Raw genomic sequence first — 22,523 nt, forward strand, 5'->3', positions numbered from 1 at the left:
CCTGACCATTAAAACTGAAGTAACACGAAAGATAGCATATCACGAAAATTCATTTATTGTGCATAAGCAGTATAATAGTGTAATGATTTTTTGTAAGTGACTTGCGGGCATGCGGGATGCCAAACGTGGTACACAGAACTGCCACCTCCGATTGTGACAATGGCTGTCACCCGGCCTACTGAGTCAAAATGAGATTGCGTGTCATTCCTTGGTGCTTCATCTTTACACCAGAGCCAATCAAGTGGCCGTCGTGCCATTCTCCCGAAAACCCATAAGCAGAAGTTTTCGGTTAGGGAGAGATCTGGAATACATCTACATCTACATCTCCATTTATACTCCGCAAGCCACCCAACGGTGTGTGGCGGAGGGCACTTTACGTGCCACTGTCAGTACGTCCCTTTTCTGTTCCAGTCGCGTATGGTTCGCGGGAAGAACGACTGTCGGAAAGCCTCCGTGCGCGCTCGAATCTCTCTAATTTTACATTTGTGATCTCCTCGGGAGGTATAAGTAGGGGGAAGCAATATATTCGATACCTCACGTGCAGGCTAGGGTAACAGTCGAACACTCTGAATCGAGGTAGGTCACGACAGCATGGGCAACATTCGGTCTTGCGTACTCTAGTTGAAAAATAGTGTCACGGAGACTTCTAAGACATGCCACTCCTGTGCCAATTGTTGCCATTGGAGGTTGCATTGTAGGCACGCACCTCTCTTCTGCCAAGTCAGTTGAAGGTGTAACTATGGTCCCCGTGTTGACAAACCGTAAGCCTTCAGAAGTCGTCGTGCAGTACATACGAGTACCTGTCTCACTACAGATCAGCCCATTTCTGGCTTCAAGGTACCTGATGCACTGTACGACCCTGCATGATGAGTCGATTCTCCACTGTCTAGTCACATTAATGTGGAGCCTGATTAATCGCCGCTGGGCGGTACTGACAGGGATGTGGAGCCACCCCAACTCTAGTGCGGTGGCAATCTGCGCTAGGGTTCCTCGGTTGAGGATCCTTGGTGCGTACAGCCCCATCGATGTAGTCGCAAGGATTCTGGATTCGATTTAAATCTGGGGATTTCGGTGGCAGGGAAGTACGGTGAAATCATCCTGGTGCCCTTCAAACCACGCACGTACACTGTGTGGCACGTTGCTTTATCCCGCCATCGTGCTGAGGAAAAACAAACTGCATGTAGCTATGGACATAATGCCCAAAATAGATGCATACTTGTGTCGACCGTTTGTGCCTTCCAGAACGACGAGATCACCCACAACAACATTACCCAGACTATAATGCTCCCTATTGCAACCTGGACCATTCCGACGACTGTTGCAGAGTGTTTGCTTGCAGATATCTGACGCCGTACAGACCAATGGCCATCAATCCGACGGAACATAGAAGGAGATAATCTGAGAAGGCCAGCTGTCTCCACTCAGTGGACGTCCAGTTGCAGTATTGGCGTGCAAATTACAACCTTCATCGCCGATGAACAACAGTTATCATGGGTGCCATTTTGCCATACACGGAACACCTCGACTACTCAGGCACGTGAACGGTTTACAAACTTAGCCTTTTCAGAGGTGCTTCCACCCTTGGCCTGAAGGCCAACGATCATGCCCTTTTGGACGCCCGATAAATGGCTCGGCTTCTGCATTACGACAACGAATGCACCATTGTCCACTTACTCACACACGTATTATACACTGCTAGCATCTGCCGCCTGTGAGTGGTTATTGCACTTTGGCGTCGAACATAGGCATGAACATTACTGGACTGCTTATATTCGTACAACAGTCGTGGAACACCGAACAAAACAAGTAGCAGTTGAAATAAATGGTTGTAGCTCTATCACTATAGTTCCACTTCGATCATCACTACAGAGGCAGTTTTTGGACATAGCTTTCGCCTGTATTGTCACGATACAGATAGTTTGAAAATAGAGAAAGGTGTCCGAAACTAGTCACCATCAACAAATACTTCTTAATCTAACTTACAACGGAGCTACTACTGCCAATTATTTCTATTATGACCAAAGTTGCGGACGTATTTTTCATCTGCAGCATTCTGCAAGTTCTTAAACATGTAGCAATATCGCAGAATGATAAACCGCAGTCTCGATACTCCAGGATCCTGGTACTATAGAGTTCACGTGGTGATAGACGTTTCTTCTTCTTTCTCGAGATACAGGGCGATCTGACGAATTTCAAAAGTGATTTCGCAGTGAGAAATCTGCTGTATAATCCTTTTTACTGGTTGAATATTAATAAAACCGACAAACTCCAGGCACAGAATCCTGACTGGAGAGGGAGGAAAAAGTTTCCTATGCGCATGTGACCGGAAATGCATCGTCGGCACGGTAGACAGCGCTGACGAATAAAAGTCGCCCTGACGATCTGCTGTGTATTTCTTGAGTGCTGCAGGCAGCATGATTGCCGCAGCGTACTGTAAGCAGCAAAATGGTCCGGTATTCATACCGAGAACAAGCAGCGAGGGTGTTTGAGTCCGGCCAAGCAGATGGAAACAGTCAAGAGACAGCATGGCTATGCCAGAGAGTCCGACTACTTAGATGGGTGGTAACGTGCTCGCCTCCCGTGTAAGTGGGCCTGGGTTCGATTCCCGGCCGGAGATTTTCTCCGCTCGGGGACAGGGTGTTGTGTAGTTCTCATCATCATTTCATCTTCATCACCGACACCCAAGGCGCCCAATGTGGCGTCGAATGATATAACACTTCCACTTGGCGGTCGAACTTCATTGTATTGGGGCCTCCCGGCCAACGATGCCATATGATCAATTCACTATGCCAGAGGAAGTGCCGTCACAGACACCAACCGCATCACATAACATTTCAAGCCCTCTTTGGTGTTCGTGTGATCATGGGTCTTTTCAGACAGACGAACGTGCACGGTGGTGGAGGACTGTGCGTACACCAGAACTGGAGGACCGGGTTCTACAAAGTTTTGAGACGACCTCTAGTACACGCCCCAGGTAACTGGCCCGCCAACATGGTATAAACCAAAGTACGATTATGTGCTTCCAGCATGAAAACCGCTACCATCCCTATCACCTGCAACGAGTGAAAGGATTATCAGTTGTGAATTTCCCTCTTTGTGGAGGGTTTTGTTGGTGGTTTTTGCACCAGACCATCACAATTACGGTATTTCCGTTATCAGTCCTCCGTACCGACAAAGCAACATTTACCAGAACTGGCATTATCAGTCTTCATAACCGTCATCTGTAGGCTACAGACAATCCTCGGGGAATGGTTGAGGAGTCTGATCAGCATCGGTTCAGCATCAATGTGGGAGCAGGGATTCTTGGTGATCACATGGACCGGATATTATTCCACAGAGCCTCGACGCGGGAACGTACTTAGACTTCCGACAGAACACTCTGCATGGGCTGCTTGAGAATGTGCTTTTGGCAATACAACAGACTATATGGTTTCTTCATGAGGGAGCACCACTTTACTTCTGCATTACAGTTCACCGAAACCTCAACATCATCTTCCCTTGGCGTTGGAGAAGACGCAGAGGCCATGTTACATGGCCTGCTAGATCATTGGACTTAAATCCCCTGGATTTTTACTGCAGGGGGCATCTGAAAAGCGTTGAATATGCTGAACCAGTTCCTGATGTCAGACCCTTCAACAGCGTGTTCACAACGACTGTGACGCCATTCGGAGAGAGGTCGGAACATGTGAAACAGTGAGGCAATCCACGATGCGTGCATTACATCCCATGGAGGCCATTTGTTGTGACATGGGTGCGGTGCAGCCCTGTACTGCGTTCCGGGATGATTTGTTGTCCATGCACACACACCGTCCATTTCTGGACACATGTTCATAGGACTTTCCTCCGTCATTTTAGTCAGGTATCCGGCCCTGCAGTTTGTCGATTTTATTTATGTTCACCCTGTACACAGAACGTACATAACATTAGCCATACATGGTTCGTTCAGTTCGGCTGAAACGTGTATATCAATGCATGTAAAACGCTTTGTGTCTAATTTGACATTTGGCGCACACTGTCTCCATGGTATTGCAATTCAGGTTGACCGTAGCGTATTTTGTTTATTAGGTGACTTGGCGAAATAGCTTCGAGGCTTTTCGGAGGAAAAGAAGCTAGGCATCAGCATCAGCTATTTACAATCATTCGACATGAGCGGACAGAGCAGTCAGGGCTTTACACGATCGGTGCTTATGGAGAACGAAGTATCCATACTAGTTTCAGGGAAAGGTATCACAAACGACTACAGTTTTTGTAGCATAATTCTACAAGAAATTGGCTTCAGTGAGGTAGTTCTGGGCTTCCTTATCGCGACCCTTCCTAGGTGTTGAAGTATACTGCCCGCTTTACCAGTCACGTGGGCAACCCTGTAGTTTCAGGGATGCACTCTAGAACTGATATTACAGGGATCAGTTCTTCCGGATTCAGCGGGTACTCTATCAGCCCCTGAAGCCTTTCCTCTGTGGAGCGACTGGAGCTGTTTAAAGCATCCCAATGACGGGTGAACAAAGGAATTTTCGAGAAGGACATTCACATGGTGAGCAGCTCACTGACTTCATCGTCGTCAGCGTCGCACATCACAGTGTGCTTCTTTGCTTGTCGAGAGAGTGATATTTCGTGGATACAGCATTTGTTATTATACTATCTCCATCCTACAGTGTTACACACGGTTAAACAGTTATTTATTTTAAAATGCCCAGTTATGTATTTATTCTAATCTTGTCTAATTCCATCTCCTCTCTCCCCCTCTCTTTGTCCACCTTCTCCCCCTACTCTATCTGCCCATCTCCTCCACCCATCTGTCCACCTCTTGTCCACCTTTCTATCTGTCCACCTCCTCCTCCTCCTCTGTCTCTCTCTCTGTCAACCTCATCCTCCCCCTCTAACAGCCCACTTCCTCCTCCTGCTCCCTATATCTGTCCACCTCCTCCTCCCCACCTCCTCCTCCCTGTCTCATTGTCTACCTTCTCCCCCTCCTCTCACAGTCCACCTCCTCCTCCTCCTACTCCTCCTCTCCTCCTCCTCCTCTTCTCTTTGTCCACCTCCTCCTTCCCCTCTCTCGCCCCCTTTCTCTATCCATCTCCTCCTCTATCCTTCCTTGTCCATCTCCCCTCTGTCCTCTATGTCTCCATCTCCTTCCCTTTCTCTGCCCATTCCCTCCTCCTCCTCCTCCTCCTCTTCCTCCTCCTCCTGTCTCTGTTCAAATCTTCCTCCTCCCCATATGTACTTCCATCCCCTCCTTCCCCCTCTCTGTCTTTCCATCTCCTCCACCCATTTTTCTTCCTCGTTATCACCCCTACCCTCACAGAATTTCTTCCTAATCGCAACTAACATGGCTGAAATGGTTCCTGAAGTTGTACTGAAATACAATGACAGAATGGGCGGCGTTGAATTGGCCGGCGTTGATTTGGCTGAGCAGTACATAACAAATTATACTCCAACCAGAAACCGCCTGTTAAAATATTGTATGAATCAGTTTTGCCATTTCATGGACGTGACAGCTCTGAATTCTTACCTTATATATAAGAAACTTGGCAGAAAACTGGGACGACTCGATTTTCAAATTCGTCTAATCGGAAGTATACTGGGAAAATACAGTGCACATGTTGTTTCGTTCTCTCACCACAGTAAGGTTGGACGACCCTGCCAAGTGTCAGCCCCAACACGTTTGGGAGGCCGGCACTTTCCCAAACAGATTCCATCTACTGGAAACAAGAAGGCACCGACACGAAAATGCCAAGTGTGTTCCAGCAAACTGGATGACAATGGGAAAAAATAAGAAGATAAACCAGTGTGTTTTGTGGAGAGTGCGATGCTGGTTTGTGTGCAGTACCATGCTTTTAGCTATATGATACAAAGAGTAATTTCTAATAAATGTTCTTAAGGAAACTGTGTTTCCTTTAGCTCTACCACTAAAATCCTTCCTCAGAATATAAAAATGAATAATGAACTCAAACAATGGAAAATCCAGGATGGATTGTAACAATATTAGAGAAGGAAAGTTGCTACTCACGATGTAGCGGAGACGCTGAGTCGCGATCCGCACAACAATATGATACACACAATTATAGCTTTCGGCCATGAAGACCTTTGTCAGCAATAGGCACACATACACACACACACACACACACACACACACACACACACACACACACACACACTCACTCACTCACGCAAAAAAACTTGCACACACGTCTGCAGTCTCAGACAACTGAAACCAGTAACTGGTTAAGCATAATTTTATAATTTTATTTTATTTTTCTTCATCTCGGTCGTTTTCTACTTCTACTTTGCATAAAGATGATTAATTCGTATATAGAACTACCACTCACATTAATGTGACTATCCGTCAAAACCAGACTCATTTTGCAGGGCGGATCACTGCGAAACGTGCAGGTGGAGGGTCAAAGAGGTTCCGGACGGTACCGCCAGGGATGTGGAACCATGCGAACACCAGTGTCGTGACCAGCTGTGCTAGGGTTATCGCTTGAGGATCCATGGTACGAAGAGCCCGATCGACGTGATCCCACAGAACCCCGAATGAGTACAAATTCTCGGGGTGGCCTGAGGAGCTCTTCAAATCACGCACGTAAACTGCGAGCTGTCTGACAAGTTGCATCGTCCTGATGGTAGATGCCATCGTGTCGAGGAAAAGCTAGCTTCATGCCGGGGTAGATGTGGTCCCGAAGGATAGGTTCACACTTGAGTTAATCCATTGTGCCTTCCAGAGAGACGAGATCGCCCAGCGAACGCCACTAAAGCTTTCCCCACATTATAAGGGCTGAACTCCTGCGACGATTGTTGCAGGGTATCTGCTTTCAGTCGTATCATGCCGATGGAGTTACTACGTGATTCATTTGACAAGGCGGTCTCTCGCCTTTCATTCGACATCCAGCCTTCGTCGCTGACAAACAGCAATCATGGGTGCATGAGCCAGGCGCCTTCTGAACGGTTGTAGAGGAGACACTGATGGTAGCCCCTTGGTTCATCTGGACGGTCAGTTGCTCAATAGTTGCACATCTGTTCGCCCGTACATATCTTCACAGCGATCGTTCACCCCTATCATCTCTGCCCGTTTAGCATTACAGTTGCCTCGTCGCCGGTTTTGAACAGCTCCATTTTGCCATGCACGATATACTTTAACCATGACGACATGTGAACAGTTTACAAACGTATCCGTTTCAGAAATGCATCCACCCTTGGTCCGAAAGCTAATGGTCACGCCCTTTTGGACGTCAGGTAAACAGCTCTGTTCCCTTTGCAACAACGACTGTACTGTTGTTTGTGTACTGCCGACACGTTTTATATAGTCTTCACTGATATTACTGCCACCTGATGTCTGTGAGGGGTTGTTCCATCTTGACGTCGGCCGGACGGTGTGGCCGAGCGGTTCTAGGCGCTTCGGTCCAGAGCCGCGCTGCTGATACGGTCGCAGGTTCGAATCCTGCCTCGGGAATGGATGTGTGTGATATCCTTAGGTTAGTTAGATTTAAGTAGTTCTAAGTCTAGGGGTCTGTTGACCTCAGATGTTGAGTCCCATAGTGCTTAGAGCCATTTGAACCATTTTGAACTTAACGTCGAACATAGGGGGCGGTGACGTTAACGTAGCTGGACTTTGTATTTCGGTACACAGCAACTGTGAAACTTTGAAAATAGACATATTATTGATTAATGAAAACCATCTCATATGTATAATTATACTCTTTCTTCTTTTTCTTCTTTTTTGTACCATGACTGGTTTCGTTCTTATAACATCTTCAGGTTGAAGAGCTGTACAAGAGTCATGAGATACATGGTCCGGTTTTCAAATGTAATATTAAAGACTTTAGCACAAACCGGCATCCTGAAGATGTTCTAAGAATGAATGTGGTCTTAGCACAATAGATGATATAACTGAAGTGGTTTACACTAATCAGAGTTTTTTAGCTATAGCAGACATAGTGCGTGTTCAAAGATTCATCCGATTTGATAGGGCCATATTTCCTACGTGAAACTTAGAAACCGAAAGTAAACTTTACCTTAAGGTCAGTTGTAAGTTGACGTTTCGTGCCTGGTGCAGCTGGTTCGCTCGTTTCCACGCTCATTACCCACTGCGCCTCAAGGCAGTACGGCGACAACATGACAGAGGCGTTTTGCGTTCTCCGATTCAATGGGTGAAAATTACTCACAACTATGCGGCGCGATTTGCGTCAAGATTACGCCTCTGTACCTCCTGACAAACAGCTCAAGGCATTCACGATGACACCAGAAAGTTTAAAGATACTGGTAGTTTACGCAAAGGGAAATAGCGGCGCGTATAGGCGTAAGTTATCACTTTCCTTATACGTTTAGTGTGCAGTGATAAGGTTATGTCCCATTTCAGTGGAAAGGTGAACCATCACAACGTAAGAATAATGAAAATGCAGAAGTCGCATACAACAGTCAGTGTGAGAAACTCCAAAACTAAGAGTATTTTGCACCGTTTTCTGAAAAAAAAGTTTACAACTTCCTCTTTTTGCGTAGAAGGCGATTACAGAAAGCCGTACCAGGCATGCGAGCGGTTTAACTTTACTCGCAATAACGAGAACTTCCTGGAATCTTCATTTCCAACAAGACACAGAATCATCGCAATGACACCTGTATGTAACAGCATTTCTGAAGAAGACGAACTGCCTACACAGTGGATCCGCCATATGCGACGTAGTGATCACGAATTGCACCACAGGCCTCCAATGTCGACCGGTCTCACTTCTTGTGACTTTTTGTGTTGCTGTAGTGGGGTTTGTGAAAAACCCCATGTATGCGCCTCCCCTACAAACAACTGTGAGTGGACTGTGATGTCACATAGCACTGCGCTAACTACTGATATACTCGCAAAAGTATGACGAAAGTGTAATTATGTACCTTGTAAAATCTGATAGTTCTTTCGAAATGAGAACTTTCTAGTCAAATGCGTAAGGTGAATTTGATCGCAAGTTCGTGTAGAATATAAATCGGATGAATCTGTTTGAAACTATCTGTATTACACAATCTGTTGTAGGTAACAGGGAAGCATATCAACTGATTTGATGGCCTCGGTAAACGGATCTTAGAGAAATAAGTCTAGTCTTTTTGGATATCGGAGACAACACAAAATCGCCAACAAACTCAATAGACTAATCTGATGAACAGATAAGCGTCAACAGTGTCACATATCCTCACTCCATGTATGTGCCTTCTAGACCATCTTTTCAGAAATACATAACATAGTGCTGTACTGTATTTCTCATTTATTACAGCTGGTTTCGATCCTCGACCACAATCCAGGTAACTGTACGAACGAGAAGCAAAGAAAAAGCAATGTAGAAACAACGAATAGCAACATCACATGCAAAAATTTAATCATTTTGTTACTTACGAAAGCTAACAATAAAAACTTCATATGTCACACATAATTCCACATAAGAGGAAGTTCTGAAATACAGTCAAACTTATAGTGTACACCCTAAAGAACAAAATTTTCAAAAGTGAAATACTTTGGCCATTCAATGGCAGAGGAATAACTAATGCTCAGATTCCAGGCACGACCACAACAGGAATACGAGATACATGGCCATAGAAATGGCCTAGGAAAGATACAAATATTACATTTCACACATCAAAGTGAGTAATGAAAGACAATAAAACAATAATACAACGTACATGAACAAAATGTGACAACAATCAAAACAAAAATGGCAAAATAGTAATAATGACCGAGTATACATTGTTTTCTCAATAGCACTGACTTTTGTCATAAACATCGTCAGTACATGATAATGTTATAAAAATATACAATGTTCAATACAGCACTCCATGCGTAACACAAACTCACAATAAAACCATATCAAGTCTATGTCGTGAACTGTTGCAATCACAAGAATACAATAAACATAATGAGATATTTGTAACTTAATGATACAATGCAACAAGATGAACGTATAATACAATTCAGCTTACAAAGGAAAATATAGTATAGATGTCCCTCATCTACAATATTAATGTCTCAAGTTTAAATAGAAAATCTTATCGATTTGAGCACGTGAGTGAAGGGAAGTATAAAAGTAAATGATCAAAAGAAGCTATAAATCTATTTGCTAAATAGCATATCGTTCACTTGGCCAATTTACAAGAAAGGGATAAGAAGAAAATAACTTAAATTCAGGAATTACTTCTGATTCTAATTGAACAGTGCAGTAGTAAGAGGAATGAATAAAACAAAAGTCTGCATATAGTCCTAAATATAGATAAAAAGTTACTCATCATTTTAAAAGATTTATAACCTTCAAGTGATGAAACGACTATGTCTGTGACATAAGGGAGTATTGAACAGTATGTGACATTAAAACCATTAGCCAAAAACAAAGATCTGTAGGTAACAAATTAGTGGTGAATCCTAGTCTAAATAACGATTCAAGTTCTAGACCACAAAATCGTCACTAGAGGGTAATATAGGTCCATCACACACAAAAGTTAGCTGCAAAAAGACAAGGATGACAAGTACAGTAACAACGATATGTCCTCGTAAGGGATAAGGTTTTGAATTAAAGTGACTGAATACCAGTCAAGTTTAACAATTATGTAAACTTCCAAGAGTGGTTATTAAGGTACCCTATAATTAAAAATGAGAGCACTGCAAAGTGTGTGTGACATAGTGTGTGGGTCTAAGAACTTAAAACACAATGACATACAAGCACCTAGAAGTAAAGAGCACAGCAAAGGGTTACAGACTTGTGGGAGGCATATAACAATAGGTATGAGAACTAAAACGAATGAAGACAAATAATATAACACCACTGACTGGTGCAACAGACACCCATAAGGACTGACAAGGTATATAACTTGTTTTTGTAGTGGCCAAAGTTGTGCAACACTATATTAATTTGAAAACTTCAATGAAATAATATAAATAAATTTTGGTCCTTAAATCTGTCTTTTCATTTCATCATGTTCAGGATATGTAATAATGTTATCAAATATTCTTGTCCTATACATGTAGCATATCCATCTGATTAATAATATTACGGAGGGAGTGCTTGTGAGTTTTAAAATGTGTGCCTAAGGCTTATGCATTTTTGGGGTACAAGTGTTCTTTAAACCTAGTTTAAGCTTTATCCCACAAATGAAATCATGTTCTATGTTACAGTGTAATGTAATGTATAAGTTGCTACAAGTCTGAAAGGAAAAAATGATTCATCTTTTCTTAAATAGCTGCTTAAACCTATCTGAATACTTTCCACAGCATAGAAGGACAGCATATTTATCTTTTTGTACATTGCTTTGCTGTCTATCTTATGTTTAGCTTTTACTTATTTTTATTGTATAATCTAACAACTACCTATGGCTCACAAACTGTTTTTTACAGCAATTTATCTTACTGCACTGATTTCTGGCATTCTTGTACGAAACCGAATGGCAAAGATCATCAGGTATAATCACATCAGTAGTTGTTAGCTTTATGAAGATGTTGAACTGGTGTCTTATCTTCAAAAAATCTATAACCACTGATGTGATGGTACATAATGACTCTGCCCATTCTGTTACTTAGAAGCTTGCCTCTTCTCCTCTAATTGTACGATAGAGCTATTATGCTGACTTTGTCAAAAAATAATGTTACAGCTGAACTCAATATAATAAGAACGATTGCAGTAAAAAACCAGATTAGCCACAGGTTGTCTACAGACAATACAAAAATGGAAGCTAAACATAAGAGACAGAAAATCACTTAACAGAACAGAAAGAAAGAAAAGTGAAGGAATCCTAAATCCTTTCCTCGTTGTGGAAAGGATTCAGATAAAATTCAGCAGTTATCTAAGGGTGGCAATATCAATTTTTCCTTCCGGGCTGGTACCAACATAGGTATCACTTTATAACAGAACATAGAGAATGATTCCATTTACGACCAAACAGAAGTATACAACGTGACAAAATCTATATAGACTACACAGTAAGAGACCTAAGAACAATGTTTAAAGAACACTATTACCCTAATTATGCATCATCCTTAGGCAAACATCTGAATAATCTAGAAGCACCCCTTTGGTCATATTACTAATCAGGTGGATACGCTACATGAATTAGACCTGAATATTTGATAACATGATTACACAGCCTGAAAAATAATCTTAAATGAACAGACAGATTTATGAAGAAAATTTTATTTAAATAATTTCACTGAGGTTCTCAAGTTAATATAATGTTGCTTTAAGTTCATGGCTAGTGCTCAATATTATATCTTATGGGTGTCTGTTACATCAGTCAGTGGGCTACACAGAGTGGCCGATTGGTTTGATGTGCTATGTCATGGCCCTCCCACCAGAGGTTCGAGTCCTCCCTCAAACATGTAGGTGTATGTGTGTGTGTTGTTCTTACCATAAGTTAGTTTAAGTTAGATTAATTAGAGTAATGTAGAGACCGATGACCTCAGAAATTTGGTCCTTTAAGAGTGCACATACGTTTGAACATTTTGATCAGTCAGCGGTTTGTTCTGTTATTGGTCTTCATTGGTTTTACTCCCCACCTGTATCTTGTGTTATATGACTAACAGGTCTGTCATCTTTTGATGTAGACTTTAATTCCATACATTCGTATCGCTTTGTGTTTTTATGAATATACCTATACTTTTCAGTGCTCTCATTTTTAATTACAGGCTAGCCTGACAAACCACTCTTACAAACCTACATTGATTGTTAAGCCTGACTAATATTCAGTTTCTGTAATCCAAGAACTTATTCCATATGAAGATATACATTTTACAAAGATATATGCTAGTTAATGTTTTCTCATCTTTGTTTCTTACAATTTAACTTTGGATATGATATAACTTTCTTATGCACTAATAAGGACTATGAAATCTAGACTGGGATCCACATTCAACTTTTCAGCTATACACCTTTGTTTTGGGATAATATTTTTAATGTTACATACTGTTCAATACAATCACATATTGGAGAGGTAGACTTTTAATACTTTCAAACTTATAAACCTGTTAAAACAATGAGTAACTTTTTATCGCTGTATTTAGGACTATACTCAGAATTTTGTATTGTTAATTCCTCTTGTTATTGCGTTATTCACTTACAACCTGTAGTAATAACCTGCACTTTTCTACTGACATATTTTATTATGTCCCCTTTTTTGCAAAATGGTTAAGTGATCCCTATTATATTTGCTAAATGGTTTGTAGGTTCTTTTGATTATTTGCTTTTGTACCTTATTACTCACATGTTACAAGACTATCGATCGTATTTTCTGTTTAAACTTGGGACATTAATTTGTGCATTAGGGACATGTATACTATATTTCCTTTTGTAAACTGAATTATAATATATGTTTATCTTGTGTTGTTTCATAATGTTATACATAGTTCATTGTGTTTCTTCTTGTGTTCTAGTTATCACGCCAGTTTCTGTCACAGCCTTGATATCTTTTGTTGTGTGTACTGACATTATGTTATGAATCAAATAGTATATTGCATTTCGCATATTTTCACAACGTCATCATGTGTTGACAATGTTTCTGGTTACAATCAGTGCTATTGAGAAAACAACATATACTTTGTCATTAATATTAATTTAACATTTTTGTTGTGACTGTTCTCACATTTTGTTCATTTATGGCATAATTGGTTTATTATATAGCACCATTTATTTTGATGTGTTAACTGCCATATTTGTATCTTTCATAATCTCTTGGGTCATGTACCTCTCACACCTGTTGTGGCGTGCCTGGACTCACAGCATCAGTTACTCCTCTGCCACTGCATGAGCCACAGTGTTTTACTTTTGAAAATTTTGGCCTTTTGGGAAGTTCGACTGTATTTAAGAACTGCCTCTTATTGGAATTATGTATGACATGTGAAGTCTTTATTGTTATCTTTTGTAACACAAAATGACTAGATTGTTGCATTTGGTTTTACTGTTCGTTGTTTCTACATCGTATTTTCTTTGCTTCACTTAGACACAATTACCTTGATTACGGTCGAGGGTCGAAACCGGTTATAATAATCAACAAATACGAGTACATTATAGCACGGTGTTATGAATTTCTCAAAACATATTTCTGCTGTTGTTTGCTCCCTGAAAAGGATGGTAGGTCTTCTGTGGCATCGTTGGTTTTAAGCACAGGACACCGGCCTATACCATCTAATCAGGACCTCAGTCTACCATCTCATCTATATTTTCTGGTCATAAATTGACGGTGTAACTTTCATGCGTGCTCATGATTTGAACAAGCTGACAAACATCCGAGCGCCATTGCAGAAGAATCTATTAGTGATTGTGGCTACACTGGCACATGCTCTTACACAAATCCTCAACAACGACGAAGATGAAAATTAGAAGCGTGAACAGTTCCAAGAAACATTCCAACTTTCACTTCACCACCAATAGCCTAATGCGTAATAACTTGAAATCTCATTTCGCACTGCTGGCTAATAAATTGCAGCACCTAAGGCGGAAAGCGACAAACGTCAAATTCCCATTAGGTGTGCCACATATACTGATAAATAAATTTTGGCAATTCAGTAGAATCGCACAAAGCAGGCAGGAAACGACTGAGTCGAATCGTTCTGATACAGTGGATTTCTCCTGCTGCATCCTCCTTGCCTTCCAAATTTTGGGATGAGCAAGTATGGACCGAAATAAGAATGATTTGTCTCTTAAACATGAGCTCTAAAATCCGTATAGTAAGAGATAAGAGCACTTGTTCCTCTTTGTTATTGTGAAACCCATCTCATCTAACGAACAAAATACTTAAGTAAAGCGTAAGTTCTCATGACCAAGAGCCGCGCGGGATTACCCAAGCGGTCTTAGGCGCTGCAGTTATGGACTGTGCGGCTGGTCCCGGCGGAGGTTCGAGTCCTCCCTCGGGCATGGGAGTGTGTGTTTGTCCTTGTGTAGTGTGTGTAGTAGTGTGTAAGCTTAGGGACTGATGACCTTAGAAGTTAAGTCCCATAACATTTCACACACAACATGACCGGGAATGTCACAGTTAATAAAACGCCCCTGGATATTATGCCTTGGATGAATGGATTCACATTTAAGCCAATCGTTTCGTCTCCGTCTATAGAGGACATTTTCAAGGGTAGTCATAGCTGTCTGGAGCGTTCGATTCACACCTTGGCTCGCTACTTACTGCACCAAAATTCCCGATTACATGTGCTCCCACACATTGGCGTGACGTCACAAGCTTTGAATACCCCAAGCGCAATTGGGCGAGGTAGATAACCGTCGTCAGCTGTTGCTGTCACCATGTGATGAAAGACTGGCTCCGCATGTCATTCGATTTCACGCCGTCTTCCTTCCTACTGAAATTCCAGGCATGTTTTACAATATGTATGGCCTCTGTATAGCCTTTCATTATATTCGATTGTGGCATGGAGTACTTGAGTTTTATCAGGATAAATATGGTGGTCTCCTGGCTGGAAAGCATGTTCCGCAACACCTTATCTGTCAACCTCCCCATTTTTACAGTTGCCATTGTGATTTTCTAGTCGTTTTTTGACTGTTCGTTTTGTGCTAGCCGCGTACACCTCCCAACAATTTATAGGAATCCTATAAATGTCTGATTTTCCCGCCGTTTGTGAGCATCCTTGGCCAATTATAGGTGAGCCTATAATTTGTAGAGCACCGCGATAGAGGACATTACTGACCGCATAGGGAAAATCTTGAGAAAAAGGGACAACGCAGTAATCGGTAGACCCTCCCGGAAGAGAGAGGATCACCTAAAATTGGCCAAGGATTCTTGCATACCGCTGAAAAAAGCAGGAATTTACAGTATTCCGTATAGCTGCGGATAGGTATACACGGATACCATAAAAAGAACAGTCAAAACACGACTAGAAGAGCACAAGGGCAAAATTAGAAAGGGATAGGTTGACAGATCAGCTGTTGCGGAACGTGCTTTGCAACCATGAGACCATTACATTCATTTTGATAGTACTCAAGTACTGGCAGCCACTAGCAGATACTATGAAAGGCTGTACAGACAGGCCATAGAGATTGTAAAACATCCCAGGGATTTCAATATTAAGAGTACGTGAACCTGAATGACATTTGGATCCCTGTACTGAAGAGGATGTGTACCAGTCTTGTACCCTGGGGTGATATCAACTGTGGACGTCGGTAATCCAGAACGGCCACTCGCGCTTTCGGTATTCAAACCGTATGACGTCACACCACTGTGCGGGAGCACGAGGGAACAGAATTTTTGCTGCAGTCAGTAGCGAGCGAGGGTGTGAATCGGACATTCGAAGAACCGACGACCTCCCTCGAAAAGTTTGTACATGCATCCCTCTGATTGAAGGTGTGAGGGACTTTGACCATTCAGTTATGTAATAAAATCGTGCGTATGCAGCCGTCCCTTCGATTTTATTTATTATATAGTTACCAATTTCGGTGATTCCGTGCATCATCTTCAGGCCTTCACTGACGCTAAAGGGGTGAACTCCAATCGTATACACGATCCCGTCAGTGGCCAACATCTGTGAACTACTTTCTGTAGGCTACTGTAACAGTGATGTTGTGTCTGGAACCATCAAGTGACTGGAGAAACATTCAGAATGTCCTCTGCAGGTTGAGACGAAACGTTGGGTTTAAATGTGAAATCCATTCGACTACGGCATAATGGCCTGGAATATTTTATTAACTGTGAAAGTTCTTAAGGCATTAATATTAGAGCACATGTTTACTAGACAAATTTTTCTTGTTTCATCGCATATTACTTCCTCTCAGACTACGGAAAGCAATGAACTTGCAATAGAAGAGGTATCAGAACATTTTCGTTCACAGCTTTCGACTCGGTCGTTTTCATACCAGGGTCTCTTACTTCAAACTGATACATTTACCCTTGCCCATCATCCTCGTGTCTATCATCATCACGGAATCGTCCTGTAAGAGAAGGTAATGAGAGGGTAACTCGCTCTGAAATGGAATTTGAATTTCCATTGATTGTGCGGAAATTGTGTTAAGCGTCGTATAAAAAAGAGAAATTCTACTAGCAACTAAGCAGTTCGACAACGGAAGGATTATGGGCTGTTGAGACAGCTGTTTATCATTACACCGTACTCCTGCTCGTCTTGGTCGGGATCCTATGACATACACGTGAATATGGCATCGACAGGTGCACTATGGATGTAGTCAACCCCATGATTGACTCTCCTCTTCCTTCACTTAACCCGTGTTGCTCAGTTAGATAATATAAAATAAAAGCTCGAACACTAAAAATTACTGAAACAATCATAACAGCCCCATGCGCCTAGTGCATGAGGAGATAATTATTCGCTCGACCGTACAGGATCGTGTAGTCACTGCACGTACCTTGAGCCACGAAATGCCCTTATTTGCACAAACATAAGTAAGCACACGGACAGTGGGACGACGCCTGGAGCAGAAGGGACTCTCAGCATGGCAAACATTACAGCGGCTTGCTCTGACGTCTCGGCAAAGAGAGGTGCGCCGACAGTGCTGCCCCCAACGACAACACTGGAGACAGGAATGGGACCACACAAACACCGCAGACGATTCTTGGTTCTTCGCACAGCATCACTATGGACGGGTCCGTGTGTCTTCGCCGCACTGACTCAACACCTGGCGTGATGTGAAGAGGTCCTACTGCGTATACAAAACGGTCACATATGGATCACTTAGCCAGTGATCTGGTCAACAGACGTTATACTTCTGATACGTTAAATCCGATGATTGTGCTGTGTCTTCGATGCCTTCGTGAAATTTTTCAACAAAATAACCAAGACAGCATTTGGTCTCTGATGTACGCCTGCTGCACTGCCCAGCACGTATTCCAGCTCTGTCACAAAGAAAATCTCTGGTAATGGGTTACCGAGAGATTGGCATGCCACTACCGAAGAAAATCTCTGGCAACTAGTTACCGAGAGACTGGCATGCCACTACCGTTGATGAACTGTGACACAGAGTTGAAGCAGCACCGAAGGACTTGCTCGTACATGTCATCGAAGCTCAGTTCGACTCCAGGTCCAGTCGTAGAACCAACTGATGAAACATACACAAAACTTGCTAGCTCACAGAATGTTCTCGATCGCAGCCATCGGCACCTACTAACATGCTGTGAAAGTCGTGTGGAATAATCTAGTATCCCCCCACTATCTAGTACCCTCCCCACTGCCGTCTAGTCTATTGGCTGTGGCCTAGCTTCTTCTCTAGTCAGTGCCAGTCTGCAATAGGTTGGTTATTGCTGCTGCTCGTTTTACTGCGTCAACGATTTCCTTCTCCGTATAATGACCTGATATAGTGCCGTCCAATAAAGTGAAGTATAGATGAACTCCTCAAGTGTAGATAAACTCGTGAACATGCGAACAATCAGTGGTACTTCGGTGTGGAAGAGTGATAACAAACATATGTTTCCAAAGAGTGGAAAAATAAAACGAGCTGCTTCACTGTTACATGCACCAGTTTAATGGAACATCGCAATTGCTCGAAGTCATAGAAAACAGACTCCATATTTGCACAGTATTATGTAGTAAACTACCACAGATATTCAATAAATGTCAAAATACTGTCGTTAGGATGGAGAGAACAAATTCTTTCTGTGTTTGAAATGTTATAAATTAATAACACAACAATAGACGGCCAGATCTCCGAATGGACGACCAAACGAATTTGGTTTTCTCGCTATTTATGGATACTGCTAGAATATCTAAAGGAAAACCTGATTGGCTCTCCTCTTCCTCCACTTAACCTGTGTTGCTCAGTTAGATAATATAAAATAAAAGCTCTAACACTAAAAATTACTGAAACAATCATAACAGTTGTGTAAAAAATAGTGTCCTATTGTCATTGTCACGTAATGACTTCTATATACATTAACTTATCTCATTGTTAGTATTGCGCAGTATAATTTTAAAATTTTTCACAAAATTAACCTTTATTCTCATAATAAGCAACGGATACAAGAAGAAACTGGCAAAAAGTCAATACATGTGTTTTAAGTACGTTGTTTTACTTTGGAATATAATTTTAAAATTTTCACAATATTAACCTTTACTGACATAGTAAGCAATGAGTACAAAAAGAAACTGACAAAAATTATACCATCGATTAAGCAGTTTTACTTTGGAACGACGAGGGCCTCAATAACAAGCAAAAATGGTTCTAAAATTTAATAAATTTTGATAGATAAAACTACATAGTGCTCCATTGCTTTCAACTGAAACCACTCATAAAAGCAGCAGTACAAACTCAGATTGACTTACAGTGTCTTTAGATATACTTACTTTCATTACCAATAATCTTTTCAATAACGCCACTATAAAAAAAATCTGCCATAATTTCCAACAATCAAGTAGTGCAATCCCCAAGGTAACTGTTGCTTTGAACGTTATAAGTGACTGCTACAGTACACTACATTTGTAGAAGTATCTCAGTGTACCAGTAAATGCCTCTGTCTTGCAAGAGCTTCGGCGACTTCATGCTAAGAACACTGGTGCTTGAAACCACTGGTAGTCAGAGCGGTTGACCCAATATCAAAACTGTGTACTGAGAAGCTTTAATTAACCTGATTCATTCGATGCTCAACAATGTCTCATGTCATACATTAATTTCTTTGTTGTATATTGCAACATTTTGAGTTACCACTTAATTTCGTTGATGGGTGTAGATCGTTATTGCATAGAATACCAGTGCACGAAATGATATCTTTTATACAATATTCGGGAAACCTAGGTCGTGTAAAAAGAGTTTACTTTTTTAATATAAAGTTTTAAAGATTTGCAATAACTTTCTCTTGTGTAATAAAATAAATTGTAGTACCTGTCGTAATAAATCCATGCAAGAAATATTACTTCAGTAGTTCCATGGTTTCATAAACATCATGAATGTGTCAGCTGAAATGCCGCTAAAGTGGATTACTAGATGATAATTTGGTTGTGTGTAAGAATCATGTAACGAATACTGTTACGACCGTCACTCTCCTCTGTTGCGCAGCAGAGAATGAAGAAATGCTGCTTGTTGTATAAGGTGGCTGAACTGTTACGTCAGCCAAACCGCAGTGAATGTTAGTATCACATATTTACATATTCAGTCGTACGTGAATGCTGAGATTAGCGGCAAAATTTTAATGTTCAGTTTTTAAATGTATCTTTCCTATTTCGAAAGGTGCCGTATTGCAAGTGGTTGCATCGTTTGCGGACCATTCAATGAACTGAGCGTGATAATACTGCGTGTACAGATATGAAGGTCCGACATGGCGTCTCCAACGCACCGAGAATTTTCTCGAGCATCAAATTCCCGGCTCATCTCGCTGCCACCATTGGTAGCACCGCGCACCGCTATTTGCTAACGACGGTCACGTGATATCAACACGTCGCACTACTCAGTGAACGGTGGGAGCTATATGATCGGCTGTTAGGGAATGGCGCCAGTATACTGGATTCGATGCAAACACCGAATTTATTAATTTCGAACAATGTTGACTTATACAACAGTGAGCACTAAGTTACAAAGTTCGTTTTGGAAGTTTCCAGATAATGTCCTGCACAAATAAAAATATTTTAATTCCACCAGTAATCCTAATCGCATTCTGGGTATAAGAAAACAGAAGTCGTGAAGCAGACAACACTGGGATTGCTCCTTTGGGAACTTCCTTCACCAATATTCCGTAATTCGAAGTAATGCCACGTTTCTAAAGAACTCCTTGTCGATGGAACTTTCCTTTGCTGAATATCAGTTCCAGTAACATTGAGAAATGTGGTGTAGGCAAGCTGTTTCTGTAGTGCAATAGAATTCTAAAGCAGTATGCTGGACGGCTGACGTTATTGTATTTCTTGTCAACATGTTTCGTGAGGTATTATTTCTGTGCTAATATATGCCACAAAAATGGACGAACAAACAAAAATTTAACAATACATGTACGGTCGCAGGTTCGAATCCTGCCTCGGGCATGGATGTGTGTGATGTCCTTAGGTTAGTTAGGTTTAAGTAGTTCTAAGTTCTAGGGGACTGATGACCTCAGAAGTTGTCCCATAGTGCTCAGAGCCATTTTAACAATACATGATTTCGAACATTCTGTCAGTGTAGAATCAATCTAAATGTTTCATGTGAATTACTGTACGTAACACAAAATCGATTTTGCACCACGCACAGCTTACATTTTGTTTTTCCCTCACGAAGCATTACAGACAGCGGGGTATAGTCAATCGATAACACTTGAAAGTAAATAAAATATAAAACTAGATAAACACAAAAATAGAAAGAAGTAATAAAATCAAAAGTAACTTCCGGCGTCATACTTGTGACATTTTTTCGTCATTTCATTTATGTGAAGGTGCTATGCAGATATATCTTTTAGTTGCGCTCCACTTATATCTCTACATTTTCTAAATGAAGTCAGTGTCAGGCTTTTCTGTATCAAACGAGCCTCACAAAGTGCTTATCGTTCTTTCGCGACAGCATAAGAGCATGTATGTAATCTTTGCTTTTAAAGTTAGGATACGTCTCGAGATAGTGAAAATATTGCAACAGTCAGCGCGAAATATTTGGCGTAATGGAATGAAAATGCCTGACGAAGATTACAAAACTGATGACGGTAAGATGTTGCCGAAACGTTTACACCGAAGTGCACTACAAAGTACAGCAGGCCGTGTTAAATTTTCATCACGTAAAAGAGAAAACTGTCATTGATATTAGAAATCATAGGTTCGTATGTCAGAGACAATATCTCTGTATCTAATTAGTGACGCCTGATGATAACTATACATAGAAATTATAGTAATGAGATGAAGTGTAAGCACAGTACACGCGGTAAAATGCAGGTAATGGCGACGGAACAGTTGCGTCACTTTATCTTTCTGGAAAATAGTTGCAGCAGCTACTTCACTACACGAAGCGACAAGTTAAGGTTCCAATGTTGCTCAGCTATTTATTGTGGCACTTCGTAACCCAGAGCTCGCACTGTCATCACGTCATACTTCTACGCTGCGTACTGTTATGACGTACGTCACCGAGCAGTGAAGACACGAGCAGAAGCTTTCCCCGGCTCGGTTCAGTGGCCCACCGTACCTTTTGCGAGCTGCCGCTGGCGGTGGCGACGTCTCCCCAGGGCGTGTCCATGGTGTGCAGCTCTGCCGCTCTCCCGTAGCGGACTATGCCATCCGAGGCCGCGCCGCCGCCAGCAGCAGCACCAGCGACGGCGGCCACAGCCGCACCGGCGGAACAGCCGGGGGTGGCGGCCGGCCCGCACAAGGTCCGCCAGACGAGGAGGGGGGCGCCGCGGTCTGCAGCCAGCTCGCTGGCCGCTGCGCTTACGTAAGGGCCTCCGCTGCACCACGAGATGCGGCGCCGCCGTAAAAACACCCAACGGTAGGACAAAAGTGGTAACACTGCCTAAAAACATACGGCTGTGTTCGCCAAGACACGAGGCGTGTGAGAAAAGTAATGAGCCTGATTTGTATCTACCGAAGTTTTTTATTTTTTTCAGACAACAATAATCTCCCCTTCAGAGTAGTTCCCTCCGGCACCTATACACCGGCGGAGTCGTTGTTCCCAGTCCCGGTAGCAGCG

At 42.1% G+C, this 22,523-nt stretch overlaps 1 protein-coding gene across 2 annotated transcripts in view; it reads right to left on the minus strand.

Moving 5' to 3' along the window:
- The window catches only part of LOC126175392 (protein scarlet-like), a 412,406-nt gene that overhangs the window by 383,831 nt on the left and 6,052 nt on the right, over positions 1 to 22,523 (minus strand). Inside the window, exon 1 of one of the 2 annotated variants that reach the window (XM_049922175.1) lies at positions 22,023 to 22,175. The exons of the other annotated variant lie outside the window; for it this stretch is intronic. Coding sequence (XP_049778132.1) covers positions 22,023 to 22,073 — 51 coding nt within the window. The 5' untranslated portion in view covers positions 22,074 to 22,175. Of the gene's footprint in view, positions 1 to 22,022; positions 22,176 to 22,523 lie in introns of those variants that run through there. 2 annotated transcript variants of the gene reach the window in all.

The sequence above is a fragment of the Schistocerca cancellata genome, chromosome 3 (assembly GCF_023864275.1).
Source record: "Schistocerca cancellata isolate TAMUIC-IGC-003103 chromosome 3, iqSchCanc2.1, whole genome shotgun sequence".
Classification (NCBI taxonomy): domain Eukaryota; kingdom Metazoa; phylum Arthropoda; class Insecta; order Orthoptera; family Acrididae; genus Schistocerca; species Schistocerca cancellata.